This window comes from Pelophylax lessonae (assembly GCF_965119305.1).
Source record: "Pelophylax lessonae genome assembly, chromosome: 5".
Taxonomy (NCBI): domain Eukaryota; kingdom Metazoa; phylum Chordata; class Amphibia; order Anura; family Ranidae; genus Pelophylax; species Pelophylax lessonae.
The window spans coordinates 528770186-528791373 of record NC_138772.1 but is presented as its reverse complement, the minus strand read 5'-3'; the positions used below and the strand labels follow the sequence as shown (position 1 = coordinate 528791373).

The 21188-nt window shown below is 44.7% G+C and overlaps 1 protein-coding gene across 1 annotated transcript in view; it reads right to left on the bottom strand.

Annotated features, from left to right (window-relative positions):
* The window catches only part of TG (thyroglobulin), a gene marked incomplete at its 5' end in the record, with an annotated part of 481401 nt that extends 460744 nt beyond the window's left edge, over positions 1 to 20657 (bottom strand). Inside the window, 3 exons of the mRNA XM_082259019.1 lie at positions 3997 to 4094; positions 7381 to 7489; positions 20594 to 20657. Coding sequence (XP_082115145.1) covers positions 3997 to 4094; positions 7381 to 7489; positions 20594 to 20657 — 271 coding nt within the window. The remainder of the gene's footprint in view (positions 1 to 3996; positions 4095 to 7380; positions 7490 to 20593) is intronic.
* Positions 20658 to 21188: the final 531 nt, after the last annotated feature.

Genomic DNA, 21188 nt, shown 5'->3' with positions numbered 1-21188 from the left:
GACACACATTGTCACATGGGGCATTCTTCCCATTGACCACCAATGTAAGGGGACATTCTTTCCACTGACTTCCAATGTAATGGGGGTAGTCTACCAGCTGGCCACCAATGTAAGAGGCATTCGACCCACTGACCACCAATAAATTGGTTTTCATACAGGTTCTCCAAGACCCGGAAATGATTTCAAGGGTTCCACTGGGGTAAAAAAGCAAGTAAGGCAGCCTTAGAATATACACTAATTATTATTTATAGTGCACTTAATAATGAATAAACCTCAATATATTATGCAATGGTGTAAAGTGGTAGTCAAAGATTAAAGTAGTACAATACGCAATATCCAAATTAAAAAAGACTTATTTCTTTGTGTTTAGAGAATGTGGTCAAGTTTAATTACACATTATAGAATCACATTGTGTAAATGCATCCAAAACACGTATTCTGTAAATATATATGTTGTGGGGAACCCATTGCATGCGGGGAGCCAAGCTTTGGTCTCTAATTACACGTTACTAGGCTGTGGAAATGAATAGCAAATTTGCATGGGTTTGAATGCTTTAAATTATATCTAAGCCTGTGAATAAATGAATAAGTATATTAGGGTTAAATGTGTCAAGGAAGGGCAGTCCCTGAGCGGCAACACCTTGTATGCTGCTTGGGGTTTAATAAAAAATTCATAAAGAGGTACCATCATCGGTGTACGGTAGACGTTATATTGTTTCTGAGAACAAAGATGTAATATATTGCAACCAGTCGTTAGATGTGGTGGCTGCATTCGTTTTAGCAGGCTTTTCTTCCTTTATTTTCACCTGGTGATTCTGCCAGTACCACACTTCCTGTCTTAGGGTGATAGGGTGCTCTGTACTGTATCTATGGAGGAACTGTGTTGTCGCCCTAGGACAGAACTACAGAATACCTCCCCATTTCTTCTCCTCCTCCCCATTCCCTCTCCTCCATAACATAGTGTAATGGGGGAAGGGGAGGTTGTACTCCCTGGAGGTAGCTGGGAACAATTCTAACTGATAACAATCGCCAGAGGTAGAGTTATCAACTTACTAGATTTCGCCAGAATTTTTTTCCCCTTATCACTCAAATATACCACAAATTCTTGGCACATTTAACCAAATAAGTTTCGTTGATTAATAAGAAAAAACCCTGGGTAAGCAATACATTGCAAGTATTTTAATAAACTTTGTTGCAGAGTTCCAGGTACAGGAACTCCCCATTCAAACATACCCCCCGCAGTAGCAATGTGGTGCTTTGTGCATGCCATGTCCTAGGGTGGGTGTGACCAAACTGCACAGTGGGAGAGTCCTAAAGAGGCGATGGTAAAGCAGAACTCTGGTCAAATTGTTTTTTTCCCATTGCAGTAGGGCTGTGCCTGCACTGCACGGGTTAACTGCTCGTTTTATTCTAGGGGAGAGGACAGCAGAGATAAACTTACCTGATTTGCTGATCCTCCCCGTAAAAGACTGGTCTGGCACCCCCCATGCTCCACCTGTCTTGAAAATTGACTGTTCCTGATGCTATCATGCTCAGAGCATGCTCCACAGCCAGGAACAGTCCACCTCTGGACTGTGGGGGGGCGCGGTTAACCAGAGGATCGGCAGATCAGGAGAGTATAACATTTTTGCAGTTGACCTATGCAGTGTGAAAAGAAAATTTTCTCCGGCGTTGGGCTTTACATAAAACCAGGAGTGTATAACATCCAAGCACAAGTTCAGGAGTGTGTTACGTACAGGGTACAGGGTTCAGTGGTGCATAATACATAAATAAATACCACAGAATAAAACCTCTCAATAGGTAAATTATACCTATTATAAAATTATAAAATAGGTGCATAATACACAGTGTGCAGGATTCAGGAGTGCGTAAAACACTGAGGTCAGGGGTGCGCAATACACAGAGTGCAGGGTTCAGGAGTACAAAATACACAGAGTACAAGGATCAGGAGTGCATTACGCACAGAATGCAGGGTTCAGGAGTGTGGTAGGCAGAGACAGAGAGTGCCTCTCTGCATTCCCATCCAAAGATCACCTCTGCACCCAGAATATCTCTGCAACCTCCTTCTAACCCTCCTGCCCCAACAGCTAAGCTCTGCAGCAGCTTCTTCAGCTCTTACCCCTGCACCCCCAGTGCCCTCATCCTTGCACACACAACTCCCCCTCTCCATCCTCATCTACTCACCCCTCAGCAGCCATACCCATCTTAGGTTCCCACACAGTTCACAGTGCATTTGTGACTCCTCCTCTCCGCTTGTGGCTGTCAGTGGCAGCTAGATCATCCAGCATGGGTTGCCCTCTCTGCAGCCAATAAACACACTGTACCCTAGCAGCTGTCCATCCTTTGAGCCTGCCCTGAGTCCATGCAGGAAGGTTCTGCGGGTGCTGTCATGAGAAATGCGCTATCACTTGTAACACAGAAGCCAGACAACGTACGTTCCGACTGAAAAACGTCCTGGAGAATTATACCTTTTTCTGTTCAGAAGAAATAGCGGTTTGTTCATCAGACTGATTGTAGACTGAATCTGAATGGGTAGGTCTGGATCATTATAATATTCCGGGTCACTGTCAGTGTTTAACCCTTGGGATGTATCTCACCAAACAAATGTAATTTCTGTTGCAGGGGATGCCCAAAACCTCCTATTTGCTTTCTTTTGGTCTATTAAATATACCATTGTAAGCACTGCATGATATCTGTTGGAAAGTGGAAAGAAATATCTGTGGAACCTGCCAGAATTCTTGTATGCTGATAACATCCTGTAATCTCTACCTGTGCTGCACTGTTAACAGTTACATTGAGCTATTTTCAATCTCTTCTATCTCCATGTTATGGAGAACAGTATAAAGGGAGGGGTTCTGTAGTTTTGCCCTTGTGGGCCCACACTGCTTCTTGGTACATACAGTACAGTGAGTAGGACAGCAAGTGTGGTACTGGCAGGATCACTAGGTGTGACTAAGAGAAAAAAAAACTAAACAAACAAAACTAATGCAGCAACCACATCTAATGACTGATAAGCTGCAAAATATTGAGTTTTTGCTCTTGGGTTTAGCTATCCCTTACATTTACCCCCTTGCTAACACAGCCCCAATGTGAAAATAATGTAGAGCCCATGGAGAGGGTGATGCAGAATCCTACATTCTACAGTTCAGAAATCAGTCTCCCTGTGAGATGTCATTTATTAATATTATTTGGTAGGGTCCATGGAGGGACTTTTCTCCATGTTTGGTTGTAATAGATAGGATAAGAGAAATCCATTGATGGGGCACTGCCTGAGATAAGTCTTGTAGTCATGCATAGGATCAGTTTAGCCCCATGGCCTCAAACTCATAAAACTCCCACTGGGCATAAGTAAAAGGCTGTACATGTATAAAGGAACAAACGACATAACTAGTGGTGCTTACAAACTTCTAGTAGTAGTCCATCACATTCGACTGGACTTGTTCGGTAATGTTGAAGACATCTCGCCACCCTAAACAAAAGGCCATTTTACTGTCCTTCAAACTTTAAAGGAGCCGGACTATGGCCAGTGGAAGAAGAAAGTGTCCTGGCATCAATGGGATTAAACAATGCCATTAGTGTTAGTCTCCCATCACTGGTATCAGTGGGAAATATAGTGCCCCATCATTGGTGTCAGTAATAGTGTTCCATCATTGATGCTAATGGGAGGAATAGTGCCCCATCATTGATATCAATGGGAGGAACAGTGCCCCATTATTGGTGTCAGTGGGAAGAATAGTGCCCAGTTTTCAGCATCAGTAACTATACTCCACTGTTGTTGACAGTGGGGGGAATAATTGCCCAAGGGTCAGAAAAAAGCAAAAAAAGGGTCTTATCTGGGGCCCAAGCCACAGTTTGGAGACCACTGATCTGGATAAATGAGAACCTTCGTGGACATATTACAAAGCTGACCATTTTGTTACAATTAACTGCAATGTCATATTTTTCAGAAAGATGGTGATGTGATATAAGTGGTATAACAACCATGACGTCTACTCACATATAGGTGGAGAAGCCGTTTGTCTGCTACCCACTACCTCCGTCCCATCAGAATTCACACACCAGCAGCTGGTGCCTCTTCTGTCACACTGGATGTTCCTGCAATATATTGTATTAACACATTAGAGCTGGAGTTAAATGTAGAAACCATTACTGATCTTTCATGTTGTAAACTGTTAAATTTATTTAGAGAGGACTGTTTAACAATGTTTGATCATACCTATATGAGAAAGTCACTGGCCACACAAACATTATAAACAGTTGGTTAAACAGGCAGCCTTGAGTTGCATAATGAGAAGCACAGCCTACCTGCTGCATACTTTAGTTTTACATCCAGCTATTGCTGCACTACATCTGTCTGTTCCACTCCTATTTTTCTGTTATTTGCTTATCCCAAAACAAGCCTTCTGGTGATGCTGAATTCCCCTCCTTACTGGCAAAAATACTAGAACTAAAAAGTTTCCTACAACAGCCAGATTCAGACCTGCTATGGATGCCGGTCCACACCTACTCGAAATGTTGGAACCCATCTGCTGGCGATGCTGGAACCCATCTGCTGGCGATGCTGGAACCCATCTGCTGGCGATGCTGGAACCCATCTGCTGGCGATGCTGGAACCCATCTGCTGGAACCCATCTGCTGGCGATGCTGGAACCCATCTGCTGGCGATGCTGTGCTATAATGCCCTCTAGCAGGTGATGTGGGTTAAACCGAGCTGCGGGGCCTAAGTGACAGTTAGTTTTCACCAGATCATCTGAGAGTGGGGATGGACCTGAGACTCTAGTGATTTCTGGTTTACTTCGCTGCAAACTGTCACCAGGTTGCAGACCTCAAACTCGCCTCACCAAGGGAGTGGCTTGAATGGAGAGGCTACGATGCAGAGATTGTTGACAGGGCTGCAAACAAAATAGTGGGTCAGGTCCAGGCACAGGTTAAGGCAGGCGGCCGGCGAGAAAGTAGTCAGGTCCAAACAATGGTTCAGGCAGGCAGCAAGCAAGAGCATAGTCAGGTCTAAACAGACCTATGGCAGGCAGCAAGTAAGAGAGTAGACAGGTCAGTGACAATCTTGTGTGTGTCAGTGGGGATCGAGCAGCTTAAAGAATTGTAGCAGAATAGGGAACCAGTCAAATTCAGCAGCTCCTGTGGGGGGGCTATGGTTTCAGCATCAGTCAATCAATGTTAGAGGACCTTAGACCACAGAAGCACAGGGGAGAAGAGGCTGCAGGGACTGGTCTCCGACGGTGGAGGAACCTGCAGGTGCAGAGGATTGGTTACACTTGATCCTTCAGCTCTGGCTCCCCTCTGTCTTGCAGTGCTCAACAAGTATTAATATTAAAGTGGAACTCCAGGTCTGTCATTTACTGAGACTGGGCTGCCTTATTTGGAAGATTTTTGGATCTGGGATCGGCTCCACATGAGTGATTGTTTATTGGGCACGCTTGACTGATCTCTGTAATGGGGGTCTGTCAGATCCGGTAAGAGGCTTGGACACCTGGTGTTTGCTGGTGGTGGCTTCTGGATTCACAACTTACAACTTTTACTCTGTCTGTACCTGGGATTCCCCATTCATTCATATGTGTGTGGACTTTTTATGAACTTTTACTCCACAATTGTTTTTTTGTGGATTTTAGTATCAAAAGCGCTGCATGATATTTTAAGCTTATTCATATCCACATTTCAGGATTGGTGCAAGCTGCTTTTTTCTGTTGATATAGGGTTTGTTTATTTTAGCGCAGTATTATATATATATATATATATATATATATATACATACAGTGCCTTGTGAAAGTATTCGGCCCCCTTGAACTTTGCGACCTTTTGCCACATTTCAGGCTTCAAACATAAAGATATAAAACTGTAATTTTTGTGAAGAATCAACAACAAGTGGGACACAATCATGAAGTGGAACGAAATTTATTGGATATTTCAAACTTTGCTAACAAATAAAAAACGGAAAAATTGGGCGTGCAAAATTATTCAGCCCCTTTACTTTCAGTGCAGCAAACTCTCTCCAGAAGTTCAGTGAGGATCTCTGAATGATCCAATGTTGACCTAAATGACTGATGATGATAAATAGAATCCACCTGTGTGTAATCAAGTCTCCGTATAAATGCACCTGCACTGTGATAGTCTCAGAGATCCGTTTAAAGCGCAGAGAGCATCATGAAGAACAAGGAACACACCAGGCAGGTCCGAGATACTGTTGTGGAGAAGTTTAAAGCCGGATTTGGATACAAAAAGATTTCCCAAGCTTTAAACATCCCAAGGAGCACTGTGCAAGCGATAATATTGAAATGGAAGGAGTATCAGACCACTGCAAATCTACGAAGACCTGGCCGTTCCTCTAAACTTTCAGCTCATACAAGGAGAAGACTGATCAGAGATGCAGCCAAGAGGCCCATGATCACTCTGGATGAACTGCACAGATCTACAGCTGAGGTGGGAGACTCTGTCCATAGGACAACAATCAGTCGTATACTGAACAAATCTGGCCTTTATGGAAGAGTGGCAAGAAGAAAGCCATTTCTTAAAGATATCCATAAAAAGTGTCATTTAAAGTTTGCCACAAGCCACCTGGGAGACACACCAAACATGTGGAAGAAGGTGCTCTGGTCAGATGAAACCAAAATCAAACTTTTTGGCAACAATGCAAAACTTTATGTTTGGCGTAAAAGCAACACAGCTCATCACCCTGAACACACCATCCCACTGTCAGACATGGTGGTGGCAGCATCATGGTTTGGGCCTGCTTTTCTTCAGCAGGGACAGGGAAGATGGTTAAAATTGATGGGAAGATGGATGGAGCCAAATACAGGACCATTCTGGAAGAAAACCTGATGGAGTCTGCAAAAGACCTGAGACTGGGACGGAGATTTGTCTTCCAACAAGACCTGAATCCAATCGAGAATCTGTGGAAAGAACTGAAAACTGCTGTTCACAAACACTCTCCATCCGACCTCACTGAGCTCGGGCTGTTTTGCAAGGAGGAATGGGCAAAAATTTCAGTCTCTCGATGTGCAAAACTGATAGAGACATACCCCAAGCGACTTACAGCTGTAATCGCAGCAAAAGGTGGCGCTACAAAGTATTAACTTAAGGGGGCTGAATAATTTTGCACGCCCAATTTTTCAGTTTATTTGCTAAAAAAGTTTGAAATATCCAATAAATTTCGTTCCACTTCATGATTGTGTCCCACTTGTTGTTGATTCTTCACAAAAAATTACAGTTTTATATCTTTATGTTTGAAGCCTGAAATGTGGCAAAAGGTCGCAAAGTTCAAGGGGGCCGAATACTTTCGCAAGGCACTGTATATATAAACACACAAACACACAAAAAAATATGATATACAGCTGCTATCTTCTTCTCCAGTAGATTGCTTCATTACCTGTATAGCCCTTCCTCCGAGCACTGTGGGATGTAGTCTCCACCAACTGAAAGGGATTTTTCTCTTGCAGTCTCACATGGTAACAAAGGCTGGGATTCCAGTTCATATTCTGCATGAAGGAAGAACAGTATTAGTAACAAACATACTAGGAAGGTATCAGGACAAACATGGGTTTAGCTACAGCAAACCTCAAAGAATCATCTCAGGTGAACCATCTCAAGGTCAAGCAAAACATGGAATGATCACACAGAGGGGAGAAGAACACCTGGTGTATTATTCCATATGTAGCTGGAGTGTCAGAAAAGTCAGCAGGATCTTTAACAAACATCTAATCCCTGTGTCTTTCAAGACAGAAGATTGTCCTAACACAAGCAAAGGTAACTAGATTGTAAGCAGGTTTAGTTTAATGCAGCCCCAGCTGGGAGGGTTGGAGTTAACTTGCTTTCTGGGTCTTTCTATAGGGACAAGGGTCCGATCCGGGGATGCGCATAGTACAAAGAAAGGTTGCCATTGCAGTCTGTCTAATCAGGAGCACCTGATTGCAGAGCACAGGACCACTGTAACCCAAAAGACACAAGTTCTGGAGATCTACCCAAATGGATTTTATCCAGTGCAGGTATGCTGGGGCAGCCATCAAGCCTGAGTTAGAGACTAGGGATGTTAAGTAAAGACTGTGCACTTTGTTTTGTATGCTGAGAGTTTTTAGTAAAGTTTTTTGAAACTTTGTCCTTGTCTGGTCTGAAGTTACTAAAGGGTTGTATTATGGAAATTTTCAGTAAATGTTTTTTTTAAAGAGGTTGTAAACCCCTTTTGTTTACATTTACCTATAGCTAAGCCTATCTTAAGGCTTACCTATAGGTGCTATAAATATCTCCTAAACTTGCACCGTTTAGGAGACATTTATGCGCTCTGAAGGAACGGACACCCGTGCTGTTCCTTCAGATCCCAGTGCCGTGAACGGCGGCTCCCACGCGCATGCGCAGGAGTGATGTAATCGCGCCCCTAGCCAATCAGATGGCCGCAGGACAAGATCCAGGAAGCAGGACGGCTGGACGTGTCGGCCGTCCTGTCGGCACTGAGGGGGCTTCGCTTTTAGGTAAGTACTTCATAATGAGCTAGTATGCGATGCATACTAGCTCATTATGCCTTTGTCTTTACAGGTTTTTTTTTTTTTTTTTTCACATTTTTTAAACGGGTTTACTTCCTCTTTAAACTTTGTCCTTGCCTGGTCTGAAGTTACTAAAGGGTTGTAAGGCAAATAATTGGCACGCATAGTCCACAGCTCAGGCCAGTTAAATACATTGGAGTATGAAGACAGCAGTAAAAGAGTTATACGTAATAGCAGGAAGACATAAGTGGTTATTGTAAGTGTGTACGCGTGACAGGTGAGTTGCAGAAGGGAGTTGTTGTCAGCACTCTCTTCATGAGTGGTCCATCTCCCATAGCAATGGGAGCAGATCAGCACTGCAGAGGTCCCCATCCTTTACACAGGTATGGAAGATGAAGAGTTAAGTGAAGTGCACACATGGTGTCAGCGCTAGGAGCAAGGAGGGACTCCATGTTGTCACTGGGGGTGATGTAGCGGTGATACACTTGACAGGAGGAGAGGGCAAGGGCTCTGCATGTCTCTCCTAAATGCACCAGTAACAGTAGTGGTGTATATTAACATAAAGAGAATTATTTAGAGCGCAGTCATCCGTTCAAGTAAATGTACCCCATGTGTAAGACACTCAGTTCTAAGCACCTAGCATAGCACAAATAACTCACTCTGGGGTAGGCCTCCTATGTGACCCACACTTGGCTCCCAACGAGGAGGGGAACATAAAGGAGGTACCACCCGCTTATACTTATACCTACACCCCCCCTTACAAGTTATATAAAAGTTATATTATATATCATGAATTTACAGATGTACTGCTCTATGCTGAAAGAGGAGATGCTGCCATCACTCCATGCTCTTGGTCGTCATGCACTTCTCCAACACGACAATCATCAAAAACACACATCTAAGGCCACTGTTGCAATTCTGACGTTTAAGACCCCGTTCACACTATGTCGGATCCGACTTCGGCGCGACTTGCACGGACTTCATAAAATTAATGTCTATGCAAGTCACCTCCAGGTCGCCCAGAAGTAGTACAGGACCCTTTTTCTAGGTCGGAGCGACTTGTGTCACTCCTATTAGAACGGTGCCAAGTTGAAAAAAGTGGCCTGGTCATTAAGCAGGAAAATCCTCCGCTCTTAAAGTGGTTAAACACCAATGTTTGTCACCATTCCACGAGTGTGCGCAAGTTGGAAGCATGACATGTTGGGTATCTATTTACTTGGCGTAATATTATCTTTCATGTTATAGAAAAAAATTGGGCTAACTTTACTGTTTTTTAAATGCAGTGAAATTTATTTTTTCCCAAGCAATTGTGTTTGAAAGACCCCCTGCGCAAATACCACAAATATTACAACGCCATTTTATTCTCCAGAGTCTTTGCTAAAAAAATTATATATATATATAATGTTTGTGGGTTGTAAGTCATTTTCTAGCTTAAATACTGATTTTAACTTGTAAACAACAAGTGTCAGAAATAGGCCTGGTCCTTAAGTGGTTAACTCCGCTAGCAGTATCCCCGAGCGTGACTCGGGGTAGGAATTTCCTGCTATTATCGGTATCCCCGAGTCACGCTCGGGGTGAATGTGCAGAGCTATGCAGACAGCGCAGCGGAGTGTCTTACCTTATCCTGGCGATCCAGCGATGAGCTCTCATTGCTGTGACCGCCAGCCGAGATCTCCGCCGCTCGTCTGTCGGTAGGAGGACTTCCTAGTTCCGTTCCCTGCAGCAGCAATGCTGCATGGGAGCGGAACTAGGGAGGGAAATTCAAACAAACAAAAAAAAAAAAACGTTGCACAAAACACATTTTATATTATATATATGCATATATATATATATATATATATATATATATATATATATATATATATATATATATATGTATATGCATCTATATATATGCATATATATATATATATATATATATATATATATATATGTATATATGTGTATATATATATGTATATATATATATATATAAAATTATATTATTGATTTGATTATAATTCATGCGTTTATATATATATATATATATAACGCATGAATTATAATAGAATCAATAATATAATTTTATATATATATATATATATATATATATATATATACACACATATATATATATATATACACACATATATATATATATAATATATAACGCATGAATTATAATCTAATCAATAATAATTTTATTATATATATTATATATATTCTATAATAAAATTATATTATGGATTAGATTATAATTCATGCGTTTGTGTTTCAAATTTATCACATCTGGGATGTCTACTAGAGACTTGTTTTGGTCAGGTTTAAGTCAGTAATTACTAAGAATTGTAGGCCTATAATACATAACGCCAAATTTCCATGAAAAGAATTGTACCGCTTTTGGTACAGAATTCCTGACAGAATCATACCGCCAGGGAGGTTAATACTCTCTCTAGTTTCATTTGCTATTTGCTTCTTCTGGCTCAGCAGCTCAGAAACTATGGAAGGCAGAGTTAGCCAGGCAGTTAGCATTATCAGAAGGAGGGGTGCACTGTATTTCTGACAGTACATGTTTCTTTATAACATTATATTACATTCCTATGATAAGAAAGTTTTTAGGGTATAGTTGTGTTTTTATATTGGCTCTGACATGAAAGGGAGCTAATAGACTCTGAATACAGTCCCTCTGGTGACATCTAGTGGTAGAAAAGAAATATTATTATTCATGATTTCTATAGCGCCAGCAGTTTATGCAGCACTTTACAATATAAAAGGGAGACAATACAGTTACAATACAATAAAATACAAGAGGATTAAGAGGGCCCTGCTCAGAAGAGCTTACAATCTAATGGGATATGATCTAAAGATAGGAAACAAGTGGCTGGACTGGTGTGTGTTATTATAATATGGGATTTATAAAGTGCAAACAGTTTGCGCAGGGCTTTCCAAACTAGAGGGAGGCAGCACAGTTCCAATATAATTCAATAGGGAGAGGAGCGCCCTGCACCTGTATAATCTCGAACAATAAACTTCTCTTATTTGCTTTGTTTTGTTCTGGTAAATATGCCATTGGACATGTTTTGTTATATCTGTTTGTCAAACGCAAAAATGTCTGTTGATCCTGCCATAAATCCAGTGAACTGACAATTCCTTGTTCTTTCTCCCTTACTGTTGTCAGTCAACATTGTTCCCAGTTATCTTCAAGAATTACAGAACCCCCCCCCCCCCCCATCTCCTTTATAACATATTGGGAAGATGCCATGTAGTCTTCAGAAGTAATTGGAAACAATAATAACTGTAGCACTGGCCTAGGGCAGTGATCTTACCTTTCTCTGGTCCTCAGGATACTATTCCATCAACTGACATCAATGATGGGGCACTATTCCTCCCACTAACACCAACAATGGGGCACTATTGATCTTTTATTGAAAAGAATCAAGCAACAAATTTTATACAAAAGTAAAAAACAGAACTATAGTACAATATTCCAACAGAAAACAAAGGAATACACATCCATGTGCAGAATATATACATAATCCACTTCCAACATTTTTAGAAAACTATTTACATAAAGCAGCAGAGAGGGCCTAAGAGGCACAACCCATCACCTATGTATGCAGCCATTTATCAAAAACTAAGCATTAAGAAAAAAAATCTAGGGTGATAAGAGACAGAAAGCCACACCCGGGAAAGAGACTCCTGGCAGTCAGGGAGGATTGAAACCCCTCCACGCCTTCAGCCAAACCCTCTGACCCCACTTGTCTCTCTCAAGCGCCCGAATTTTCCCCACCTCATGCAGAATGTCACACACCACCACCTGAACAGGAAGGATTTTACACCGAAGGGTGACCTGACACCGTGCGTTCCAGGTGTAATAACGGACTACTAAACTAACTAAAAAAAGTGTATCCAAACAAAAGCCCCCACCAGTATTGAATGCTCCGTACACCCACTCAGCATAACCCAGCCTGGAGAGGAAAGGAACACCGAGGGCCCGCCCCACCTGTTTGTATACCTCTATGTTAAAAGGGCAACGAAGCAGAAAATGGTCCATAGTCTCCTCCTCACCTGCACATTCCTCCCGAGGACAACTACGGTCTATCGCACTGCAGAATTTCAAATTGCCCCGAACATAGAGCCTCCCGTGGAAGCACAACCAGGCCAGATCCCTAAATTTAAGGGGGACTCTAGCCAAATTAATCAATCTTAACCCTTCCCTCAAAATTGGGCCTGGGCAATCCCTTAAGGCCAGTGGGTCATGAAAGACTTCGCTCAAGACTCGGCTCATAAGGACTTTCCTCGGAGCGGATCTGAGATCTTCAGCCGACAGTCGCCACTGCCGCAGCAACTTCAGACACGGAGCGACATAGGCTGGAAGCTGACCACGATGACCCCTGAGATTCTTCACTTGGCCACCTTCTTCCCAAAGTCGCAGAAAAGGCCTAAACCAAGATCTAAACATGCCTGCCCATCCAGGAGGTTCCACTGCAAGCATACTACCAATATTAAACTTGAGAAATAGCAGTGAAAAGAAAAGAACGGGGTTGACCATACCTAAGCCACCCTCCCTCCTGGATAGATAGGTGACATTCCTCTTGATGGGGTTCAGTCTGTTCCCCCACAGCATCTGGAAGAACACACTATAGATCCTAGCATAGAGAGACACTGGCAAGATGCAGACAGGGCTGACATACAAGAAGATCGGTATCAGGTAAGTCTTAATCAGATCAACCCTTTCCCTCAGAGATAACTTCCATCTCTTCCAGCTGACCACCTTAGTATTGGCAACTTCCAGCCTGCCTTCCCAGTTTTTGAGGCCATAATCGCCAGGTCCAAATTCAATGCCTAATATCTTAATTTTTTCCTGGGGCACTGGAAAGGTGTCCGGGAGATCAAACCCCTCACCTTCCTTTCCCATCCAAAAAACTTCACTCTTTTCCTGATTGATCTTGGAGCCTGATGCTTCAGAGTACCGTGATGTCAGAGAGACCACCTCCTCCGCTTCATCCGTCCCAGTGACAATCACTGACACATCATCCGCATAGGCAACAACCCTCAAAGGCGGCTCACCCGGGATTCCCACTGGTACCCCACACAACATGCTGCTCTCTAGCCTCCTGATGAAGGGGTCGATTGCAAACACATAGAGCAGGGGACTCAGGGGACAACCCTGGCGCACCCCAGAGCCAACCTCAAAGGACTGTCCAACCCAACCATTAACAAGAGGGAAGCTTTCTGCCCCCTTATACAAGACTTTTAACCAATCGACAAAACCACCCGGCAGACCGTACTTACTAAAGAGCAACCACAGGTACTCATGATTGACACGATCGAAAGCCTTTGCCTGATCCAATGCCAGTAAATACTTTCCCCAGCCTGCAGCCCTGCACTGCTCCAAGGCCTCCCGGACAGCTAAAACCGCTGTGAAGGTGCTCCTACCCTGGATCGAACAGTGCTGATGGCGAGAAAGCAAAGATTCTGCTACTGCCGATAGGCGCCAGAAAAGTATCTTCGCCAGCACCTTTCTATCGACATTGAGAAGGCTGATGGGGCGCCAATTCTCAATCATCGAAGGATCTTTACCTTTTGAAAGAAGAATCACAGCTGAGTGTCTCATGGAAGGGGGAAGCACCCCCTCAGCAAGACAACTGTTAAAAACCTCTACCAAATGTGGGGCCAGAATAGACTTAAAGGCTTTGTAAAACTCAGCCGTCAGACCATCCGGTCCAGGTGACTTTTTGATGGCAAGCTGTTCAATTGCCCTCGTCACCTCTTCAACTGTGATCTCTTCTGTCAAATTCATCAAAGGAACATCTCCACCATTTAGACCTGGAGTAGAGTCCAAAAAGCTTTCCATCTTGTCTCGGTCAAGCTCTTTCCTCCCAAGAAGTTCAGCATAAAAAGACCTCACGACCTCCAGGATCCCTGACCTGGACTTTGTCAAGGAACCTGTACTATCCTTAAGGCCAACGACCATCTTAACAGCTACACCCTGTTTGCAGTTCTGGTAAGGGTCAGGCGAGTGGTATTTCCCATAGTCCCGCTCCAGAACCAAAGAGGTATGCCGGTCATATTGACACTTCCTGAGGAGGATTTTCACTTCAGAGATTGCCCCAGGATCTCCTCCTCTCGAGACAAGAATATCCAGCTTCCTCCGCAAACGTTGGTAGGTCATGTATCTATTAAACTGTTTTTTATTGGCTAGGCCCCTGAAGAATCCAGCAATCCTCTTTTTGGTCAGCTCCCACCACTCAGCCTTGCTGCTACAAAAGTCCAGGATGGTCACCTGTGCCTGAAAAAATTCCTCAAAGGATTGTCTAACATGTTCTTCCTCAAGAAGAGTCGAATTTAATCTCCAGATGCCTTTGCCCCTCTGAGGGAAGTCTGAAGTATTCAAGACCACAGATAGCATACAGTGATCAGAGAACTCCACTGCCTGCACCACTGGGAGGCCTCCTTCAAAAAAAACCTATCTATCCTACTCTGACTATTACCTCGATGAAAGGTGAACCCTGTGTCATCCGGAAGGTGCTTAATGTGCACATCCACAAGACCAGCATCCCTAACCATACTATTTAAAAAAACGCTATCATATCCCAGCCTGTCATTGAAGTCCTTCCTGTCCTTGGGCCTAGTCACAGTATTAAAGTCACCTCCAAAAACCACTTGCCGGGATGTAAAAAGAAATGGCTTGATCCTTGTAAAAAGGCATTTCCTTTCCTGTCCCACTTTGTGTGCGGCCCATAAATATTAATTAGGCGCAGGTCCTGCCCTCCCACAAGAACGTCTAAGACCATACATCTCCCAATCTCCACCTCAATAACCCGCCGGACAGTTACCATGCCGGTTTTAAACAACACCACCACCCCGCCGTAAGGCTCGGCCGCAAGAGACCAGTAAGATGGACCATACCTCCACTCTCTCTTGGCCATATGAATATCTGCCAAGGAGGTGAGCCTAGTCTCCTGCAAAAATAAAATTTCAGCATCTAATTGGCTGAACAAAAAGAAGGCCATAGAACGAGCTCTTACCGACTTAATACTGGCGACATTTATTGTCACCACTTTTAACGGAGGGGGAACCGCCATTTGGGTTATTGGGTGGATTGCTTCTTAGCTCCCCTCTGCTGCTCATCACCAGAAGCCTCTCTCTTTCTTGAGGCCTCCTCCAATTCCATTTCTGAATCAGAATTTTGCTCAGAAGAATCCCCAGATGAGGAGATATACCATGCAGAAGCCCTAGAACGGTTGGGGACAGACACTGAGGCTTCCTGTCCCTGTTCCGTCCTCACCGTCTGTCTCTTCCGCCTCACAACCTTCCTTCTCTCCTCCAGGTACTGCAGGTCAGATTCAGAGATGTTATCTCTTGTTTTCTTCTTCTTTGAAGTCTTCACAGAAGACTTCTTTACAGAGGAAGCTGCAGCACCCTTTTTGGTACCCTCTACCACTCCTGGTGGGGGGGGACCTTCCCTTAAGTCAGACCTAGGAAGGGAAGACTCATGGGGCAAGACTGACTCGGGGGGCACAGACTTAGAAGGTTCTGACACAAGAGGAGTGGGTACAGTAGGCTGGGGGGACACAGAGACAGCCACAGAAGGAATACCTACAGACACAGGAGGGTTGGCCACAGAAACTGGGGAGGGATCCTTAACAGGACCTGGGGGGTCAGTCACCACAGAGGAGGATGGTACACCAGGGGCCTCATCCTCCATCCTGTCCACCCTCAACAGTTCATCTACTACCTCCTTCTCCATATTGTGCCAGGCTTCCGGACATCGGCTGTAGGGGTGGCCAAGGCGCAGGCACAGGTTGCACCTTATCGCCTGGGTACAGTCCCTGGCCACATGACCCTGTCCCCGACATACCGAACATATTAAGGCTGAACAGGAGGAGCTAAAATGCCCCTTTTCTCCACAGCGGTGACACAGCTTTGGCTGACCAGGATAAAAAATAGTCATCCTATCCCTCCCTATGAAAGCCGAGGAGGGCAGGTGACGGACAACATTCCCATCCCTGGCCAACCTGACCGTTACTGACCAACCCCCAGTCCAGATGTCACGTTCATCAAGGATTTTTTCTAGCCTTGTCAAAACCTCACCATAGTTCCTTAACCAAACCTCTAGGTCCCGAGCAGGAACACTCTCGTTAGTGAGAATGATGGTTATTTTTTTAACCGTTGATCTCTGCGAAACAGCAACTGGTGCCAGATCTTCCCATTCGGGTCTTGACCTGCACCGAGCCTCATATCGTTCCCAGAACAGGTCAAGACCCTCCGGCCTGGTGAAGCTGATTGTGTACTCCCGGCTCCCAGCTACGGGTATTAGGGCATAAAGGTCATTTGCCCCAAAGCCCATCTCCAAAATCATATCCACCACCACACGCCGTGCTGGAGAGACTGCACCACCTTCCCATTTAAGTATAACGACATTAAGTCTTGGACCTCCAGCAGAAGCCAGAGACCCAAGACCGGAACCAGGGGCGCTCAAAGTGGCAGTTTGTGGTGTAAATCTCTGCCTGGAAGCAGGGTTCCTCATTGGCTGCAGCCCTGGCTTAATAATATTACCAGGTGCAGAGCGTACCACCTGAGCAAAAGAAGGCTTATCAGGGCCAAGACCCCACACCGATGTAACTTTAGCCGGTACATTATTATTATTATCCTTATTTTTAATTGCTTGTACTGAGCCAGCAGGATTGTCCATTAAACACACATTAGTAGGATTATTCAGAACACCTGTGTTGGAAGAAATGTCAAAACAATGAGTATTCACTATCACAGTTTCTGCTGTAGTACCACAGGTGGCCTGATGCTGCAGTATAGAGACAGCAGCTGTGACTGGACAAACAGCCTTTGACTCAGCAAAAGGGGAGTTAATGGGTTGCTCAGGCTCTTGTAGTTCCTTTGCTGCAATGTCATTTTTCAAACGCAATTTTTCCTCAGAGGAAACATCAGCAGCTGAAATATTGCTGGATATGGAATTACCATCCTGGGTGTCATTGGGCAAAACATCCGCATTAGCCAAGGTGTTAAATGGCACAAAAATAGTTTTATCAGTCACTTGTGACTTGCTAGGTTTTACCTTATCAGGCACATTATCAGGTATGTTCTCCTCACCAAACACCAGCTGATCCGCCCGTACTGGAGACTCCACTGCCTGGATCACTTTCATCATGCCTCCTGAGCCCTGAGAAGGCAATGGGCTGCTTACCTCACCCTGGGGGGGCAGGGGGTCAGAACTGGGGGTCTCCTCCTCCACCTTTGCCATCCTTGCAAATCTGCGGTCATTGCAAAACTTTTCCTTAAAGGGCCCCTCTCTGCCTTCCATCATGGCCACAATGGTTTCCTGGTGTTGAACCCGGACCTTTGCCAACTGGATTTCCGAATCCATAGATCCACGGCTGCGGCTGTGCAAACATTCACGTTGCTTTCGCAGACGTTTCAACTCTGCTCTCAGTTTGTAGAGCTGGTCTCTCTCCCTATTCAGAACCTTGATCCCGGCCACCACTCGCTCCCGAATGGACTCGGCATCCTCATCCTCACCAGGGGCAGAGAGATCTCCAGCCATGGCTTGTCCAGGAGCAGGTATGTCATCCATCAGCCCAGGGGATGGCTGAGAGCTTCCAGCAGGAGAGGCCCTGCTGGCCTGCATGGCCTCCCCAGATAGGGGCCAGCAGGGCTGGGAGAGATTTTACCAGACTCCCCTCTCACAGAAATCACCTGGAGCAGCTCCAGACACACAGCCAGAGAACCTTCCTGCAGCCACACCCGAAGCTGAATGATGGGAAACTACTCCTCCCACTGACAGCAATGATGGGGCACTATTTCTCCCACTGACACCAACAATGGGGCACTATTCCTCCCACTGACACCAACAATGGGAAACTATTCCTCCCACTGACACCAATGGGGCACTATTCCTCCCACTGACACCAACAATGGGGCACTATTCCTCCCACTGACACCAACAATGGGACACTATTCCTCCCACTGACACCAATGATGGGGCACTATTCCTCCCACTGACACCAATGATGGGACACTATTCCTCCCACTGACACCAACAATGGGGCAGTATTCCTCCCACTGACACCAACAAAGGGGCACCATTCCTCCCACTGACACCAACAATGGGGCACTATTCCTCCCACTGACACCAATAATGGGGCACTATTCCTCCCACTGACACCAATAATGGGGCACTATTCCTTCCACTGACACCAACAATGGGGCACCATTCCTGCCACTGACACCAACAATGGGGCACTATTCCTCCCCTTAAAACAAAAGAGTCTTCCCAGAAGAGTTGAAGCTGTTATAGCTGCAAAGGGTCGGCCAACTCAATATTAAACCCTACGGACTAAGACTGGGATGCCATTAACCACTTGCCGATCACCTGCCGCATATATACTGCGGCAGGCTGGCTCAGCTGCACGAATGTATGGGTACGTCAGTTCGTTGCAGTGGTGCTAGGGGGCGAGCGCACTACTAGGCAGCGGGGATGCTGATCCTTGGACCGGCGGCTGCCGGGCACCCACGATCGATCCCCGCTGAGAGAGAAGGACGGTCAGCTGTTGTAAACACAGCAGACTGTTGTTCTCTCTGAAATGATCATAGAGCGCCTGTGATCCTCTGATATAGGAACACAGGTCTCTGTGATCATTTCACAAGTCCCTCCCCTATACAGTTAGAAAACACCCCCTAGGCTCACACTTAACCCTTTGATCACCCCTGGGTTAACCCCTTTACTGCCAGTGTCATTATTACAGTAACAGTGCATATTTTTTAGCACTGATTACTGTAGTAATGTCACTGGTCCCCCCAAAAGTGACAAAAATGTCAGTTAGGGGTCCGATCTGTTCCTGCAATGTCACAGTCCCACTAAAAATCGCGAATTGCCGCCACTACTAGTAAAATAAATAAAAATGACAAATCTTTCCCCTAGTTTTTAGACATGATAACTTTTGCACAAACCAATCAAAATATGTTTATTGAGATATTTTTTTCTTTTTACCAAAAATATGTAGCAGAAAACAAATTGGCCTAAAAGGATGAAAAATTATGATTTTCTAATTTTTGTATTGGGAATGTTATATAGCAGAATGTGAAAAATATTGTTTTTTTTTTTTTTTTAGAATTGTCGCTCTTTTTTGTTTATAGCACAAAAAAATGAAAATCGCACAGGTGATCAAATACCACCAAAATAAAGCTTTATTTGTGGGGAAAAAAAGTATACACATTTTATTTTGGTACAGTGTCACATGACCGCGCAATTTTTCCGTTAAAGTAACGCAGTGCCGAATCGCAAAAAACTGGTTAAAGCGGAGTTCCGGCCTCAAAAATTTTTTTCCAATAAAAATACCCCCGGGAAAGTCAGGGCTAGGGCATTTCAGCAACGATAGCCTCTGATCTGTCCCCGGGTTCACTTACCTTTTAGAAGAAATACTTACCTTGAAAATGTCTTGTCCAGCGCTGCCATCTCAGGTGTGGGCAGCTGAAGCCGGAGCGTCCTCTTCGGTGACGTCGGAGTCCCAGAATGCCCTGCACCGGCCCCACTCATCACTTCCGGTGCAGGCGTGTCATCCCTGCACAGCTTCCAAGCATGCCCAGAAGCTGTTTAGCAGGGAATGACCGGAACTGACGAGCGAGGCCGGTGCAGGCGCATTGAGTCCTGGGAGCGATGACGTTCAGCTCCCAGGAATCAATGCAAGGAGGAAGTAATGGCGCGGGCCGCGGCCGCAGAGGGAGGAAGAGGAAGGAAGGTAAATATATTTTCTTTAAGTAAGGTAAGTAAATCAAAAAAAAAATTAAAATGATCAAATTCTTTTTCAGCGACAGTACAGCAAGCGGATGGTGTAAAGTCGATTTTGAGGCTGGAACTCCGCTTTAAAGTTCATGAGCATGTAAAGCAGGGGTCTCCAAATTATGGTCCTCCAGTTGTTCAGGAACTACAATTCCCATCATGCCTAGTCATGTCTGTGAATGTCAGAGTTTTGCAATGCCTCCTGGGACGTGTAGTTCCACCACAGCTGGAGGGCCGTGGTTTGGGGATCCCTGGTGTAAAGGCAGGTGTCCCAATACTTTTGGTAATATAATGTATATCAGTAAGATACACCCACAGTCATTACTCACCTGCTACTGTAGCAGAAGCCGTACCAATGATACAGATTAAGGTGATAATGGATAGTCGGGCCATTATGTCTGCGTTGTTGGCCCCCTCCAGAGTCAGTCGGGGGGTGATGGACCAGCAAAGGTTCAGAAATCCTGTTGCTGCTTATATATCCAGGAGGGATGGGGAGGGGGGGGGGGGGGTGTACAGGACTAATTTGCAGACTCATGCACTGACGCAGGTAAGCTATTACATGTTCACTGGGGTGGGGTGAAGTGTTTGCTACATTAACCAATAGGGGGGGGGGGGGGTAAAAATCTGTGCAACAAACTCAAAGCAATATCCAAAAGATACTTTTTTTTTTATTCTTAAAGCCAAAGGGACATTCATTGATCTGGAAATACAAGACGGAGGAAGGTACTACTAGATTTCCCCCCCCCCCCCCTCCCGTGGATTTATGGCTGAAAAGAGCCAGCAAAAAAATGACTTGTTGCAACTAATCAGAAGAATCCGTCTTTATTTAGAAATTTGTTCAGCGAAAATAATAACCACAAACTGACCGACTGACCAAACTGAAACAAGAATTCATTCTGTCCGACCAAAGAAGAGAAAATGGAA